This window comes from Psittacula echo, assembly GCF_963264785.1.
Source record: "Psittacula echo genome assembly, chromosome: 5".
Classification (NCBI taxonomy): Eukaryota; Metazoa; Chordata; class Aves; order Psittaciformes; family Psittacidae; genus Psittacula; species Psittacula echo.
The window spans coordinates 61,470,744-61,488,131 of record NC_137739.1 but is presented as its reverse complement, the minus strand read 5'-3'; the positions used below and the strand labels follow the sequence as shown (position 1 = coordinate 61,488,131).

The 17,388-nt window shown below is 40.7% G+C and overlaps 1 protein-coding gene across 3 annotated transcripts in view; it reads right to left on the bottom strand.

Annotated features, from left to right (window-relative positions):
* Positions 1-16,976, bottom strand: part of UNC79 (unc-79 homolog, NALCN channel complex subunit) — a gene marked incomplete at both ends in the record, with an annotated part of 112,538 nt that extends 95,562 nt beyond the window's left edge. For 2 of the 3 annotated variants that reach the window (XM_080618710.1, XM_080618711.1), the window contains 4 exons: positions 1,183-1,353; positions 4,678-4,982; positions 10,909-11,029; positions 16,909-16,976. In XM_080618710.1, coding sequence (XP_080474836.1) covers positions 1,183-1,353; positions 4,678-4,982; positions 10,909-11,029; positions 16,909-16,930 — 619 coding nt within the window. Of the gene's footprint in view, positions 1-1,182; positions 1,354-4,677; positions 4,983-10,908; positions 11,030-16,908 lie in introns of those variants that run through there. The other variant, XM_080618712.1, reaches the window with a different exon arrangement.
* Between the last annotated feature and the right edge of the window lie 412 nt (positions 16,977-17,388).

The window sequence follows — 17,388 nt, the reverse complement described above, 5'->3', positions numbered from 1 at the left end:
CATCAGTGTTGATTTCTGTACAAAAGTTATTCATGTTTTTCCATGAAGGTCTGGAATACAGATAAAGAGAAAACATTCTCACCGAATCACGGGATGGTTGATGTTAGAAAAAAACTCTGGAGATCGCATCGTTCCAACCCCTCTGCTCAAAGAAAGTCAACGAGAGCAGGTACTCAGGACCATTTGTGTTTTGAGCATTTGCTAAGATGGAGAATCTGCAACCTCTCTGGCAAAGTCTTCCAGTGTTTCCTCACCCACAGAGTAAAAGGCTTGTTGGTTAAAACTGACTTTTAATATTGATCCTAATGCTTCCATCTGCTGAACATGGTTAAGTGTCTTGCTGCTCCTGAAATCTTATCAAGCTTTTTTATCTTTATCTTATTTTTATCTGTATACAGACAAGCACTCAGAACACAGCTCAGGATTCACATTGTGCAGGGATTATGAAATTACAGAACCATGTGACACCCTCAAGGGGGGAGTAGAAAAAAAAGAAAAAGGAAAAAAAAGGCAGGCACTGTCAGATTCAGTCTTAACACTTACGGGTAGGAGACATTACAGGCACAGCTATTTAGTACAGAACTCAAAGAAAAAATGCCAAGAAGAGAGGGATAAAGAGGAATCAGAAATATATCACAGCACCATTACATTGAGAAGAGTCATTATTTTACATCCAGATATAGTCCAGATCATAGAATCATAGAACGGTTTGGGTCAGAAGGGACCTTAAAATCATCTAATTCCTAGCCCCCCTGCCATGGGGCAGGAAACCTTTCAGTAGGCCGGGTTGCTAAAAGCCCCACCTAACCTGGCCATGAATGCAGATGCAAAAATTATGTATGTTTCTATTACAGCTATCATTTCAGGAGCAGTTTGCCCACTGATTCTGTATTAAAAACTCCTACTGCTGGCACTGAAGGTTCTGAGTCTGAAAACAGTGTATTTCTTAAATAAGCTAAACTTTAACCTTTAAGTCAAGCAAGAATTCACACAGTAACACAGCATAATAAATCAATATTATAGAATTATTTCCCACATGGAATTATTTTATATATATGCATACATACAGTAGATTGATGTCCCATTATAATTCTATGACAGATCAAACATTTACTCCTACAGTCTGATAGCAATGCACCATGTTTTCTCAGACATAACAATACTAGAATGAGTTCTACTTACATATAGCCATAGGCAGAAAAGATGTGCTGAGATACTCTATAATATCCTTGTGCAGAAATGGAGGAAAGGTAGCTAGTGTTGAAATCATTGTATAGGGTAAAGTACTCAAAATATCATCATTGAGAAAAGGAAGTAAGCATGTAGTAGTGTAAAAGATTGACTGCCCAAGATCTGTTGAATAAAATGACATAAATACAGAATCATTACAGAGGAAAAATAATTATTACTGTGTACTTTTTAGCTCACAAAACTATTGAAAAATTTAATTTTAATTCAAGCTTTCCCCTCAAAGTAATTAGAGAAGCTAATTACCATAGACGAGAGACTTCACCCACCATTTTTAAGTCCCTCCTAGAATGGAGGGAAACAGATGTTCAATAGTGAGAGGAGTAAATGGAATATTAATGCTACAGCTAGTAAAATAATTGATTAAAGTCAATGTTGACTTTAATCACATCCTGATTAACATACAATGGCCTGCATTTAAGCAGAGGTATTAGAGTCAGAATTTGACGTGCACTTTGGTGCTGAAACACCTGCTTTTGCAAAAAGACACTCTAGTCTTTATCAGTTATAGACAAATACAATTTTTATCTTAATTACCCTCAGGAGAGCTGCAAAGTACCCTCCACAGAGAGACTACAGGAAGCGTCCCTGTATATTTCAAACAGCATGTAATTAAACTATGGATCTTGTTTTCCTGGCAAGCCACTAAGGCCAAAAATGGCCAAAGCTTAAAAGGAAAGAAATATTTACCAAGAATTTACATAATTATTCTAACTAATTATACCGTAACTCTTTGGAAGGGATACTTAAGAATAGGGGCAACATTTCAAGATCCAAAGGGAACAGATAGGTTCTTGTGTATCTGAGCACTGTGGAATCTATACCCTCTTCCAAATGAGGAGTTGATCTGGGGCCAATAGCCCACTGAGAAAGGTTACAGCACTTACTGAATCCCAAGTCTGAACCTGTAGGATGATCCCAATACATCAGAAGGCCTTTCCCTTGCATGAGAGGAATTCCCTTTGCAAATCTGTGTTGCGGTTTAACCTTAAGTATGTCACACAGGCCTTCAGCCTCATCTGTGCAATCAGTATGATTCAAAACTGGCTCTGTAGTGCTCAGATCTGTAGCTGTAAACAGCATGTGCCACAGTAAGAATTAAAATCAGCACTCCATTCCAGTGGTTCTAGTAAGTTTAGGCAAGGCCATGTCCAGACCCTTAATGCTAAGAAGTGCTGCTCTCCTGCAATACATATTTACCAGTTAAGCATTGAGAGCATTGCATGAAAGCTCAGGACCACCTGGCACACCATTTGTACTTACCCAAACAACACTGTTTGTTCTGATTAAAAAATATATATACTTCCTTTAGTCAAATGCTAAGCTGAGGGAGAAATAAATGACAAGTTGTATTGCAAAATTCTCCGTACACAGAACCATAAAAAATAGCAAGTGACTTCCCCTTACCCCAAGCATGAGTCAACCAAATTATTCCTGGCAGATACTTATCTAAACTGTTCTTAGAATTCCACAGGACAGTTCAATCCTCCTGGCAATTCATCCTGGTGCTTAACCATCTTTATAATAAAAAGGCCTTTCTTTTTTTTTTTTATTTCCACTGCTGCAATTTAAGCTTATAATGTCTTACCCTGATCACTTGCAACCACAAATAGTTTTGGTTACTTTATTTCTCATTGCCATATTTGTATATGATAATCATGTCTCACTTTCATTTTTCTCTAAGCTAGACAAACCACGTTCTTTCCATTTTTCCTCACTGTTCACACCTTCTAGACCTCAAATCATGCTTGTTTATTTTTCCTGGACTCCTCACAAATGGTTCATGTCTTTCTCTAAGCCAGATGGACAAATATGAGAATTTTACTCCAGCGGAGGCCTTGCTTGGGCTGTTACACAAAGCACCTGTTTATATATTGCTCGAAGAATATTAATATATGTTAGTGACTTATGGTCTGCCTCTGATCTACTGTAACACCCAGATCCTTCTGCAGTGCGGCTTTCAAGCTAGTATTTCCCCCATTTCATTTCTGCCTTTGATTTCTCCTGCTTAAACATAGTATTTTACATTTCTCCTTTGAAGATGTTTCAAAACAGAACACTATTTGCCAAGACTGTTTTGAATCACATATCTTTCACACAAAGGATGTGATATTCACCATCTTGATAAGCCCTGCAAATCAAAGTGCTGTCTCATTTCTATCAGCCAAGTAAAAAAAAAAATAAAGTATTTGGTAACACTAGACCCAGCACAGACTCCTGTAAGACCCCCACCTGGCATACCCTTCCAGCTGACAAGAGCTGCTGACAATTACTCCTGGAGTGTTTTCCTCCCTCAAATGGGGAAACATATGTCCCATATTGCCTATTAGGATGTTAAGTGACACAGCAACAAAAGCCTGACCAAGGACAGGAAAACCCCACCAGGAGAGCCATCGCGTTGCCATAAAAAGAAATTATGTTCGCTCAATGTTATTTGCTCTTTACAGTCTGCATTGGTTGTTAATTATCATCATGTTATCTATTTAGAAAAATATTGGTTTGGTAATTAAATTCCCCATTTCTAGAAATTGAAGTCCACAAGTCTATAATTTGCCAGAAGCCTCCTTTGCAAGATAGTACTCCTAGTGCAGTAGTCTTTGATTCAAAACATGCTGTTGCCAACTCAAAAGGAATTCAGCATTTAACAAAAACAATTTTCCTCTTAAAGAATTTCAGTAGTGTACCAGATTGACAACCTTTCTATACTGAACCATGTAAGTAATAATTTTTCACTGATAACATAGTGAAAATTAATATTTGGCTAATGTAACACAGGGAGAATACTGGGCTCCTGAATCCCACTATACAAAGCCACAGACTAACACAAGCCAGTCACAAAAAATCTTGCAATTAACCAACTCAAAACATAAGGAAATATAGCTTTTCTGTAAATCAGACAGACATAATGCTATCTTTTCACCCGATAATATTTTAAAGCCGTCTCAAATCACCATTACCATTTCTTCCTCAAACAAATGTATATGTTCTAGAGATGGACCTTCACCAAAACACTCAATCTGCATATTTATTATAGGCCAGATACACAGCTGCAAGCAATTTGTGCCTATTTAAGAGAGACACCCCAAAAGAACCAGTCTGAAGATATCACAATAGATTAAAATTCAAAATCCATTTTTTTTAGATACATCCATATTTTTTTGTTACATACCATTGTATTTTAGTTACACACCACCAACATATCACTAAAAATCAGACAACCTAAGAATTCAAAGCCAAATCCACAGTTAGCAAAAAAACATATTTTATTTAAGAAAGTCAAACCAAACACTTGGATATAACATATCCCAGAAGATTTGAATTCCAGATCCAGGTCAGTTTAGGCCCATCTCTTCTACTGCATTTATGTATCATTCATGGATTCACAGCACTGAAGTTAATTGTACTGGAAGGGTTCAAGGGCCTGCTTACCATGTTGACCATGTTGTAGCAAGGGAACTAGATCCAGCAGTGTCACCAGTGTCACGTAAAGTCCTTGATAGTCCAAAGATGGGTAGTCTGATAACTGAGCATCACGACTTTGCTGGCCACGTTCAGATGGAGCATCTCGCAGGACGCTGTAAAGGAGGGAGCGAGTAACAGTAGGGTTGATGGAACTGACCTGTGGTCTTAGAGATGGGGTGAGTGGGAATGGCACAGGAAAAAGACACATGGTCATGGGCACTGTCAAATTGGAGGCATCTTGATTCTCCTTCTTCCCTGTGCGGGACAAAATGCTGTTGGGGGGACAAAGAAAAAAAAGAGACAACAAAGACACAAAGAACAGCACATTACATTGAAATGACACTATAAAACAAATAATAAAAGACCAGATATATCCCACATAAGATGCAATCATTACCAAAACCAGTGGGTCTACAAATCTAGCAACTATTCACTTTCATGCTTCAAGGTAACAGAATTAAAAATTAACATCTAGGAAAATTTCATTGCATCTCATGTGTTATCTGGTTCATAAGGAGCAAAAATATAAAAATGCATGTTTCAGTGCCCTACCCATGTTTCACAGTTAAGAAAAAATCTGAGTATTTTAAGTGTTTGCTATGGAAAAATAGCTGTGTCAAAATAGTCTGGTATTTTGCTCCAAGACTGAGAGATTTATTTCCTCCTCCTCCCCCAACCCCCTAATCATTTGAACCGACTGACTGAAAACATGCAAAATATAGGTGTGGCACTTGCAGAAACATGTTTTAGCAAAGAATAAACATGTGTGTTTGTTAAGATAGTCTTAAAAATCACATGTTTATTGCATTAAAATAATGTCTGTATGTATTTTATGATACTGTTTCATGACCACTCACTCAGTATCATTTGAGATAATGAAGTTTAAACAGGCACATGGATTTAGAAATAATATAATATTTCTAAAATGTTAACTAAACTACATTTGTAAAAGTTATAAAATAATATATAGTAGATGGTCTTTAGCATATGTTTGTGAGCTAATGATAATGGTTGTTTATGTGTGTTTTTAATTTTGCCCATGTTTAGGGAGGAAACATTTTACTTTATGAATACAAACACTCCTTGGGTAAATAGTTACCTTCATAAAATCTAAGGGCTAAGCAAGCAAGACCAATTATGTAACTGCAGATCAGACAGTATGTTACCATACATTCCTGCTGTTACTTACGTTATTATTCAACAAAACTCACTATAAACTAAAGGAGAGATAATTTCAAAAAAATACAAAGGATTTAGTGGGAATCAAAATAGAAGCTATACGACAACCAGCTTGTTATGTTGCTTTAATAATGTTGTAAACATGGTTGTAAACACGTTAATTTGATTTATGTTAAAAAAAATAAACCCCACTATTTTAAATAGAAATTAATTGCCACTTAAGCAGTGTTATATTTTAGGTATCAGGTAATTATAGGGTGGGTTCATAATCTTATGTGCCTATAAAGCATAATAGACCTTCTAAATATATTAAACCACACGCAATGCTGCTCGTTTTTTGGTTTTTTGCACCTCTCAGTGGTTGTGATTTCCAAAAGCAGCAGCTGTTGGTTTAACTCTGTCCTCAAAGTCAGTTAGAACTTATAAAAGACAAGTCAGTGGCACGAAAATTTTGACAGAGTAATGAAGAGCAGAGTTATGTCAAGAGGGAGCACTTCTGGAAACCTCTGTCCTCTTTAACAGTACAGAAATCCGTGTCGCATCATCACCTTAGCAAAGATATCTCTTACCTCACAAATCAATTCAACAATTTACACAAGCAAGTTAAATACTTGCTAAGGTGCTTGTAAGAGCAGCTTATAAGAAGTGCCATTCATTTGCCATATAAATAAAACACTTTCACAAGAACAGTTCTAGGCCAAGTGCCTACTGTCACATCACACTTGCAGTCAGAGATGACAGACATAGTCTGTTTTAAGAAACTACATACTTATTCTTTTTTCCTTTTTTATTGTGCCTTACATATTTGGTAGATTATTTTGGTTTCTGTTACCCAATGTCCAGCACAAGAAATGTGGTGACTGTCATGACAGTATTTTTGGAACTGTATCAGAAAATCACCTAAGATCTAGTATGACTTTAAAAACAAACGATCAGAGTGCTGATTCTTTTTAATTTGCTTGATGTTCATTTGCTGTACTTTGCAGCTCATATTCAGAGATATGAAGACACTAAATTGTATTCCTTCCCTGTCTAGCAACAGATGATACCAATTACCCATTCCTTCACTTCCCAACACATGACTTCAAGTGAACCTATTTCCAGAAAGGGTATTACTGTACTAATTAATCCTTGATTTGGAAAGCTTTAGACAGTGATGGAGAGCTTACTCTATAGGCGTCCCTTCCTTTTAACATGGAGCTATGGCCCATCTATGTGTTAGAGGCCACACCATCTTGTATCTTGATCCGGGTATCCTTCCTTCACCAAAAGGCTGGTCAGGCATTGGAAGAGGCCACGCAGGGCAGCAGTGGAATCACTGTCCCTGGAAGTGCTCAAAATCGTGTAGATCAGGCTTTCAGTGACATAGTTTAGTGGTGGTCTTGGCAGTCCAGGAGTAATGGTTGGACTTGATGATCTAAAGAGGTCTTTTCCAACCTGGTTGATTCTGTGATTCTGTTCACTTCAGGAACAGCAATGAGTCTGCATTTAAATCCCAGCTACAACCACACCAAATTTAGGAGAAAAAATACTCACAGCCAACCACCAAAAACTTTCAGACCCAGGCTTTTGCTTGACCCATAAGTTTTACAAGTAATAAACAGAATTCTGAGTCAAAATTCTGAGTCAATACTGAAAATCTAGGAATTCCCCAAGACCAAGATACAATGATTGCAGTCTGTTTCTGCTTCTGTTCAAGCCAAGTACTGAGAAATTTGAGTGTCTGCAGATCAAACCTCCATACTGAACTTGCTTCGTGACAAGTGATAAAGCTACCAGGGCTTCTTTCAAGATTTGTGCATCTCTGCTGCAAATCTATCACCAAATTATTGCCTTCCAGGAAAGGTTTCCTAAAATGCGTACAAGCAAATAGCATCTCACCAAAGCAGTAAAACAAGCTTGAGCATTAATTAGCCACTGGGCATTTATAACTATTCCTTATGTAAAACATTTTACTTAGAAATACATATGGAGAATTTTCTCCAAGAGGATGTGAAAGAATGAGCTGTTCTGCAAGACGTTTATTAAGTCTTAGATCATTCCTCAAATGCGGGAGAAAACACTGAAAATGAGCAGGGCATGAAACAAATTCATGCTGTAATGTAAAGAAATGCTTTTCCCAAAGAGAAAATTAACAAAGAACTAAATGGATCAATGTGCTATGCATTGTGTATGGTGATTTTATGTGATGCTTGCTCATAGAAATAAGGATTTTATTTTTTTTCCAACCATTCCGCATCTGTTCCCCCCACCCCTAAGCTTGTGATTTATCAAGGCTGTGTAGAGAGCAAAGGAGCAAGTTAACCCTTGGTGCATTCCAACTATAGCTAGCAGAATGACACCAGATATGAATGTGATCCAAAACAGTGGGAATGCCCCACTGAAAAGAACACACTCAATGTGTCCATAACACGGAAAAGTAAAAAGTATAATAAACAGTAAAAGCTACACCTGCATAACTCAATCATCATATGAAATTTCTCTGACTAATCTCTATTCCTATGACTACCTATGTTAACCAAAAAATGTTTGTCCTAAAAATTTCAGCTGCAAGGAGAGTACACATCAAACTGGGAAATGTTTTTAAAAGTTGTTTTAAAATAGTAGCTGATCACAAGCAACTTATTCTGAAGGCCAGACCTGAAATCTCCAGAAATCAATGGGAAATTTTGCTACCATTTGATCAGTATTCTCTTAGCAGCCCAAATTCATTTCATATGCTCTGTCTCAAGCCAGAAAGATTATTCTCCACCATGCACTTCTATGTTAAACCTTGCACAATGGAGTCTCAGTGTAGGAGGCAGAAAGAAGACTCAGCATGCAGAATATTCAAAGAAATTTCTGAACATGCTCTTCAGAAAAGTTCTCAACCAGTCTGCTTAGTTTTAGGGTAAATCTTGCAGAGATCTACACACAGTGGGTGGGAAGTTTCCTTCTTTCCATCTGCCACACTAAATACAGGGTGTGTTTTGTTTTGTGTTTTTATCCAGCTTTTTTCTTAATACCAGCAAGTGTTTAAACTCAGTGGTTCAACCACAGCACTCAGGCTTTGACCACAGTTCAAATTCCCCAGTTACGGGGATTCAGAATATGGATTTGACCTTGCTGAGTATGAGAACTCAGTCCACTTAAACCTACATCCAAGTCCTGGCTTCTGTTTCTGGCACCCTTCTAGCTCTGAGGCTGACCAGATCCCAGATCTTTAAGGACAAAGTCTTTCGTGTAGACCTGCATCTTAAATATGATTATCACTTCTGCTGCAGGAGGTTCAACATTATCAGCAACAGGATTTTGGTTCAGTCCCATTCTGAACATGAAATAAAGAAACTGAGTTGATCGGTTGTGCAGTGTACCCTGATTTCCGATCTGCTCTCAGTCACTATAAGGCTTTTTCAGTAAGCCCAGGAACATCACTGCTCATGGATTGTGAAGGATTTGTCACACCAGATATGTCAGCTGTATGGCTTAGAAAGACGAAGACAACAGAGTGGTATAAAAACACTTTCTTTGAGCAGCAGACTCTAAATCAATGCTGCCAACATACTTCTGCCCAAGAAGAAAAAGATCTCATTATAGCACTTGGTAGTTACAGCTAAGGGAGAAAATGTCAAGTTCAACTTTCTTGCTTAAAGGCCCACAGCATTTAAGCAGATGGTATTTTGTCATATAGAACCTTACCTAATGCTTATGTTGTGCAAATAATGCATCAAAACAGCCTGATGTGGGAACAGAGCCACATTTTAGAGGTAACTTCAGTGACTCTTTGAACATTTTTTTCCCACTGCTGCAATATAATGAGACAAAAGTTAATTTATTCATCTTAAAAATATAAAAGCCCTATTGGTTGAGGGAAACCAGTTTTACAGTGCTTAACCACTTTTACTCTTGGAATTTTCAAAAGTAAACAGGAAACTACCTGTTTGCAGTGAACAGGTGTTCCATTAATAATGAGTATTTTTGTCCATGTATCTTACATTCATATAAAAAGGGTCAAGAATTTTTATATACCCCATGTGCTTTTAAATGAATGCTAGAATGAGCTATGGTTATTCTTGCAAGTTTAAATTCTTGCTTCTCAACTTGCATGCATTATAGGGTGTACAAATATATGGGTTAATTGTATTTTGTTAATATTTCCTCATCAAATAAGGCAAATAGTTGTATTTCCAAACTAGCTTCTGACAAAAGGGACAAACTTTCTAGTATAAATCAGGAAGCAATGCACAGGAACGAATCTTTAACTGCTTTTTTCTGGATGTGAAAACTAGCCAAAACCTGAGCAGACAAAAATCACCTCCTCGCTGTCAAAAGCTATTTTAAAAACAATTTGACAGTATGACTCCACTAGGTAGCATCATGGAATGTATGTCATTCCTCATTAAGTCTCTCAATTTTTCACATCTTTTTAGCAAGACAAGAGGTAGTATTTCCTTTTCAAAATATGTTCTGTAATCACACTAGATACTATTACGAAATATTGGACTAAATCAAAACCCCAGGTCAGTACAACCCTGACCTGGTTTTGCCACGCAACTCCAGATCTGTATACAAACTTTGTGTCTATTTGTATTGTTATGAGGGACTGAACCAGAACCCAAGCCTGACAGCCAGCTGAACTACAGCACAGTAAGAAGCTAGTTTTGCTCATCTGGCATTGCTCTAGGATACTGAGGTACCAAGACTGTTAAGGAAATCATAACACATCTAAAACTTTATAGGTCACAAATTCCTTTCTTCACAAGTTCAGCACTTCTGTGCATTCAGCTAAGTCTTAGAAGGGCCAAGCAAATGTGTAATCAACCAAGTTTATTTTAGAATCAGCCACTCAGTAAGCAGCTCAACTGGGCAAATTGGGCAACAGCCACTGAAGAAATTCATACCATTCTTTTCTTAAATTATGCTCTGACTCTCTTTTGCTGAGCATTGATCCATTAAATCTTGCAACAAATTAAAGGTCAGTCAATACACCCCTACAATTCTTTAGCTCTTTATTCTTCAAGAGCATTAGTTAAAACTTACCTCAGTAACGTCTGAGAAAAGTATTTCAGAGTATTTGCAATGTCAGTTCCAGAGGGCACAGGGTAAATGTTGTGGAGGACCCGGTTGTGGTATTCCTGAAGGTATCGGATTTTGGAAGCAACTACATAAAAGACAAAAAACAAACACAGAAACTTTCATTTAGTCTTTTTGCTGACTGACAGAATCACATCTGTTCCTGCTACTGCTGATTTTCTTTTTTTTTTTTTTTTTTTAATTTAAGAATTAAACTGTGAAAAACAGAAAAGTCTCCCCCTGTTCCTTTTGGTTTGACTGAATAAACTGAACACGTTAATGCGAGTGTGCCAAAGGGAAAGCATGGAAGTGAATGCCTGCATCTGTATTAGAGCTAGAAATCTTAAATAAAAAATACAAAGATAAAAAAAAAAGTTAAACAACAAAAAAATTGCACTTCTTCCATGTCTCCAAGCATCTCAAGATTCATTTACAATGAATGAGTCATTGGATCACAGGAGGTTCATGTGAGACAGATAAATATTTCTACAGCCAAAGCAGAGACATACGCTGAGACAGAGAGAGCTTATGTGATTTACTTCAGGCCATGCATTTACTTTTTGCAATTAACTAAAGTTATTAAAAGATCTTGCTGTTTATTTGGTGTCTTAGGAAGTCTGATCAAGCAGGTGAGGGGATTCCAAAGAGCAGTAGGAGCTCTACACCTTTACTAAAACTATTTTTGTGCTGTTTAAAAAAAAAAAAAAAATAGTGGGCTTACTTTCCAATAGAGACCATTGTTCACTACAAGACAAAAGGGACTACCCACCTACTGCAATGCCTTACATCGTCTACGTGGCTCAAGACAGTCTCACACAGAGATACCTTACCACAGTCACCTCTTTTTTTTTTGCTCTGCTCAGACTAATCTGCTGAGAAACAGAGCGTACTGGCTGTGGGAGAGGCTGCACCAGCTCAGCAGCTGTTCATAGCATCACCCTGTGCAGACACAGCCCCAGTGAAAGCAGAGAACTTAATTATATTAAAAGTGCACCAAGACCGTGTAATATCCAGTTAAAAGGCAACATATTTCTGAACTACTTTGGCCCTTGAGCATACGGATTATGAATCCTTCCCTACACCAAGATATATCCTTCTTCCCCTACAGGGCTCCTTAAGGGTGGTAGATAAATTGTGCTTGCTAAATGAGCAATTAGTCAATACTTTGTTTTATTCTCATTGTCAAATAGCATTCATTAAAGAAGGAATATCATGAAGCCCTCTGCTGAACAGAAGGCCACTAACTTCCTGAGAGAGACTGCTATGTCCCTCCTGCTGCTGTACCTCAACATCACATGAGCATTCCGATTCATTTCTGTACCACTGGCAGTTAAATGAGAAGGGGTGACATTATATGCATATCACAGAAAAAGACTGAAGGACAGACACCAAGAGTGAAGCATCTGCAACTGCTGTTGGAGGCTCAACTCAAGACACTGAGGGCCATTTTCCCAGTATAGATAGCAGCATGTATTGGACTTTCACATCCAGGAAACAAAAGCATATGTTAGTGCTCACTCACAAAACAAACAAGGTTTGACAATTTCAAGTCAGTTACCCATACAATGAGGAAGATTTAAATAATCACCAAATGAAGAATAACATCTGCTTGAACTGCTTGACAACAAAGTCTCTTCCAGCGCCCAACTGCCCCCATCATGATCATCCTTTCTCCTGTTTCCAACTGTACCAACTGTCCCCTCCCAGTTTCTGTCACAAGTGAAGCTTCTACAGACAAAAGTCTCCCCTACAGTATCACCCTGCTTCATAGAATCATAGAATAGTTAGGGTTGGAAAGGGCCTTAAGATCATCTAGTTCCAACCCCCCTGCCATGAGCAGGGACACCTCACACTAAACCATGCCACCCAAGGCCTCATCCAACCTGGCCTTGAACACCACCAAGGATGGAGCATTCACAACCTCCCTGGGCAACCCATTCCAGTGCCTCACCACCCTCACAGTAAAGAATTTCTTCCTTACATCCAATCTAAACTTCCCCTGTTTAAGTTTTAACCTGTTACCCCCTGTCCTGTCACTACAGTCCCTGATGAATAGTCCATCCCCAGCATCCTTGTAGGCCCCCTTCAGATACTGGAAGGCTGCTATGAGGTCTTCACGCAGCCTTCTCTTCTCCAGGCTGAACAGCCCCAACTTTCTCAGCCTTCATGACAGGGAGAAAACGCACTGTGCTACCGTATAGGGCTGGGGTCTATGGGAAAACAGCAAGTAAGAATGCAATTAGGGAGATTGCCATAATGCATACGCAAAAGGAATAAATGATGCATAAGCAACTTATATTTCCTCACTTTTAAGTGTTTCACTTTACAAGTCTATTTTAAGGTGACCTTACTGGATAATTAAAATCAATCACTATTCCTCCTCCCCCGAACAACTGAAAATAGAAGCTTTTTCACATGGACTCAGATCGACTCAGTATAGGTAGGAGCAGGATCAGCGCCTTTAAGGCCACCACATGAGCCTATGGCGCATGAACAGCACTTTGGCAGGAGGTTATCCCTGTCTGTGAGACCAGCCACAGCTAGCAGAGACACCCCCAAAACCAGTGGCATAGTAACACTGGCTCATAATGTGTTTCATTCCACATTAAAAAAGTTTATTTGAGTAGTCCAAGACCTGCTTTCCTCTCCTCACCCCACATCTCATTCGTTCTGCCCAGTATCTCAGTTTTAGATCCTGATTTGCAGGTCAGTTTACCAGATAACTTTGAAAGACACTTCTTTTAATTGGCATGAAGACCTCAAAAAAACCTGATCCAGATTAGGTTAGATCAAGAAAGGAATTACTTCATAAATGTATTTTGTGCTGCTATTTTCTCTTGCTGGGGAAAAAAAGAAGTATGAACCCAGGCACATTCGCAAAGAAAACAGACCACAATGTCACAGTACCCAGCAAGGAACAACTCATAGCAAAACGCACAGTTTACTGTGGCTACCATGGGTTGCTGTCAGATATCTGTAAGTGAAATGGATTAACAAAATGCCAGAGATGATGTAAGAATTCAGTTCTAGATGTATTTCGGAGAACCATCTGCCTTCCTACAGGTACTTACTTTCAAGAATGTACATACGGTATCTAGAATCTTTTTTTTTTTTAATAAGGAGGCAAATGTATTTATTTCTATTAATCACCATTGACAAGCAATTGTATCAGACAAAATACCAAAATCCAAGAAAACTTATTTATAATGCATATTAACATTAGCTTTAGGCTAAAGGTTTTAACCTCACCTCTCAGTTCTGTTTCCCAGAACACTTACAATTTCAGCACAGCCTCCTAGAACCTTCTGAAGAAAAGCCCCAGAGCAAAACTTTGCCAGCTTTCAAGATACATAAATGTGTGAATGATCCAATATTACAGAGGTACATTTGAAGGTACACTTGAAAAACTCATGTCCCCCCGTTGAAGTACTTAGCCATTGTCATAGGGTCATCACATTAAAAAAAAAAATATAGTAAAAAATGAGAAAAAAGTTATTCCAGGATACTTTGCTGATCTCTAGGATCTACATTAAACTCCCCAGCCCCCTTGTAAAAATCTAGAGTTGAAACCATTAGGAGTCTTTAAAGATGGTCCTGGTTATCCCATCATTCTGAAGAACAGAGTGGGCACTAGCCATTCCCAAGACATTACTTACCACAACTAAACACCACTTACTGCTATTTAAGGTGAAAAAAACTAGTTTTCTTTGACTACAATAAAACACTGCAGGCATGCCATGATGAGTCAAACGATGTCACTGTCAATACTGCAGATATGAGATACAAGATGCATGTGGTCACAAAAAAGGGAGGCTTCGAGACAACTTCCCAGACTGCCACGATTTTACCTGTTGTTCATACAACCTGCCAAAGATCTGTGGGGTGGCCAAAGATTCATGTTTAGACCAGCACCTCTTCTGTTCTGATCAGTCTGTTTCCTCATTCGTAGTGTTTTGCTGCTGCTCTTGGTAAACTGAGATTCATTATGACTTGTCTCCTTCCCAAAACATTCTGGTTCTTGCATGTCAGTCAATGAGGGCAGAAGCAACAACAGCAACAGCTGGGGCTTGAAGGTTTGCCTGCTAGTGATGTATGCACATCAACATAATCTGTGTAGGAATCCACCACCATTTGTAAAGAATTGCAGGTAAGGCAATCTTGAAGTTATGTAGAGACAAAGACATTTGGTAATGATGTAAGAATTAGACAGTGGAACAGCCTTGGTAAAAAAATGCATTCAGTAGGTTATAACACACAGGATATGTCCATTAACCAAATACTCTACCTGGAGGATCATGAAAAGGAACATTAGGAGTTTGAAAGATCTGGAACCTGGACCCCAAATAAGTCTTAAAATAGAGAGCAGCAGGGACACGGCAGGCCAAAATGCACTGTCTTGAACAGTACAAGGGGAAGAAAAGAAAAAACAGCCAAGGATAAAATACAAAAGAGAAGCTCAAACAGAGCAGACCAAAAGCATTCGGAATGGAGGAAAAGAGAAGGCAGAACAGAAAAGAAAGAAAATGCCAAAGGCAGTGTTGGGACAAAAGGTGTCAGAAATTCTTCCACATGCTGGTGTCAAAGAGGCATAATTAATGTATAAATATCACAAGAAGGAAGAAACAATTACAGAACTCAGGAGGGGGATGAGGAAGGCAGAAAGAACAGAACAGTACATATCCAAACACTGCATACCTCAGAGCTGCTGCACAGTCAGAACATTGTGTCTCTATTTATGAGGCCAGAAATGTATCCCTACAGCAATAAATTAGCATCCACATAACATTTTAATAGCAACATCATTCATCACTGTAAATAAGCAGTAAACCCTAAAGGGAAAAAAAATGCAAGTATCCTTTTCCTTAGATCAGTTCAGCACAGGCATATATAAATACAAGGATCCTTCCCAGTGACCTGGAGGAAGGAGACAGCAAGTCACAGCATGCAAGGTGTCAGATCGTATTATGTCACCATGACAAACATCAATCCAATCTACTGGTCACAGACTGCCTGGCTCACACCCATGACGCTGTATTGGGAGAGAAAGTGTCTTTGATAGAGGTGGCAAGCTTGACCACTCTAGTATTTTTCTTTAAGCCTCCCACCAGGCTTCTAGCAGACACACCAGTTGTTAGCAGCAGCAGCCACAGTGGGGAACACTTGCATAGCCCAGCTGGTGACATCCCAACCACCATGTCATCTGCTCTAGCTCGGATCAGATCTAGCCATCATGGTGAAACATCCGTGGCTGTCAGGCGGCTTGCTAGGCCCCGGGCAGGGGCTGTCAGCACCAGGGGGGCTCCTGCTGTGAGGCTCTGGGGGCCATGGCAGGCAGCGTGCCAGCGAGACAGTAATACCCTGCCTACACTCATCCAAAAGGTGAACAGCACAGCAAGAATGAAAGCACACCTGATAGCACACCTCTCTTCTCGCTATCTCACAGCAAGACCACCTGCAAGATGACAATGGATAGGTCATCTCTGGTCTCCACGGTCGGATCTCCAGTCTCTTGGGGGGGCTACATCCTTTAGGACACGGCACAGCACCGGCTGAGAAGGCAGGCTGGAGGGTTCCCGCCGTGGGGTGGAGGGCCAAGCCGGCCGCCTCAGTCTTAACTCTCACCCCCCAATCCCTCATTTGTACCCTCAGGTCCCCGGAGCTGCTTCTGCACCAACACGCGGGCCGCCCGGCCAGCGGGGTGGGGGGCGAGATGCTCCACGGGCCGGCGCCACCAAGCACTCGGCGGCGGCAGAGACAGAAAGAGCCAGAACGAAGGCAGCCCCCTTCCCCTTGCACTCGCTGCTCCGCGGCCGCCACATCAGGCGGGATGAGACCGGGCAGCGCTGCCCCGCCGGGGTGATCGATAGCCAGGCAGCGCCATCGGCGGGAAGGCACCCCCGGCCGGCCGACCCCCGCTCCCCTCGGACAGGCCCCGGCCCTCGCCGCGCTCCCGGCCCCGCCACTCACACTGCTCCGCCTTAGTGGACATGCTGCCGCCCCGCTCTGCTCCTCAGCCGCCGAGGAGCGCCTGCCCCCGACCGCGGTGATAGCGGCGGCGAGCGCGCAGGGTCCTCGGCGCTGCCGCAGGGCTGCGGGCCGGGAACGCCAGGCGGGCGTGGCTGGGAGGGAGCGTGCTCTTAAAGGGAAAGCGCGTCTGGATGGTGGGGCTGGCTGCGGCTGGGAGGGCTCGGCAAGGGAGGGGCCGCCTGACCGCGTCGGAGTGCCGAGCTCTCCGCAGCGCCGGGCAGGGCGCTGCCGGCCTGAAGGTCCTGATGAGCCTCTCAGGCCCCCGCCGGTGCCCCCGGGACTTCGCGGGTGTTCTGGGCTGCTGAGGGAGCTGTGGCGCGCAGGTCCCGGTCCGACGCCCAGCTCTGCAGGGAGCTGCAAGAGGTGGAGCGCTGGGCTAGTCCGGGATGGGGGAATCACTGACAGAGGAGTTCCGTAGGA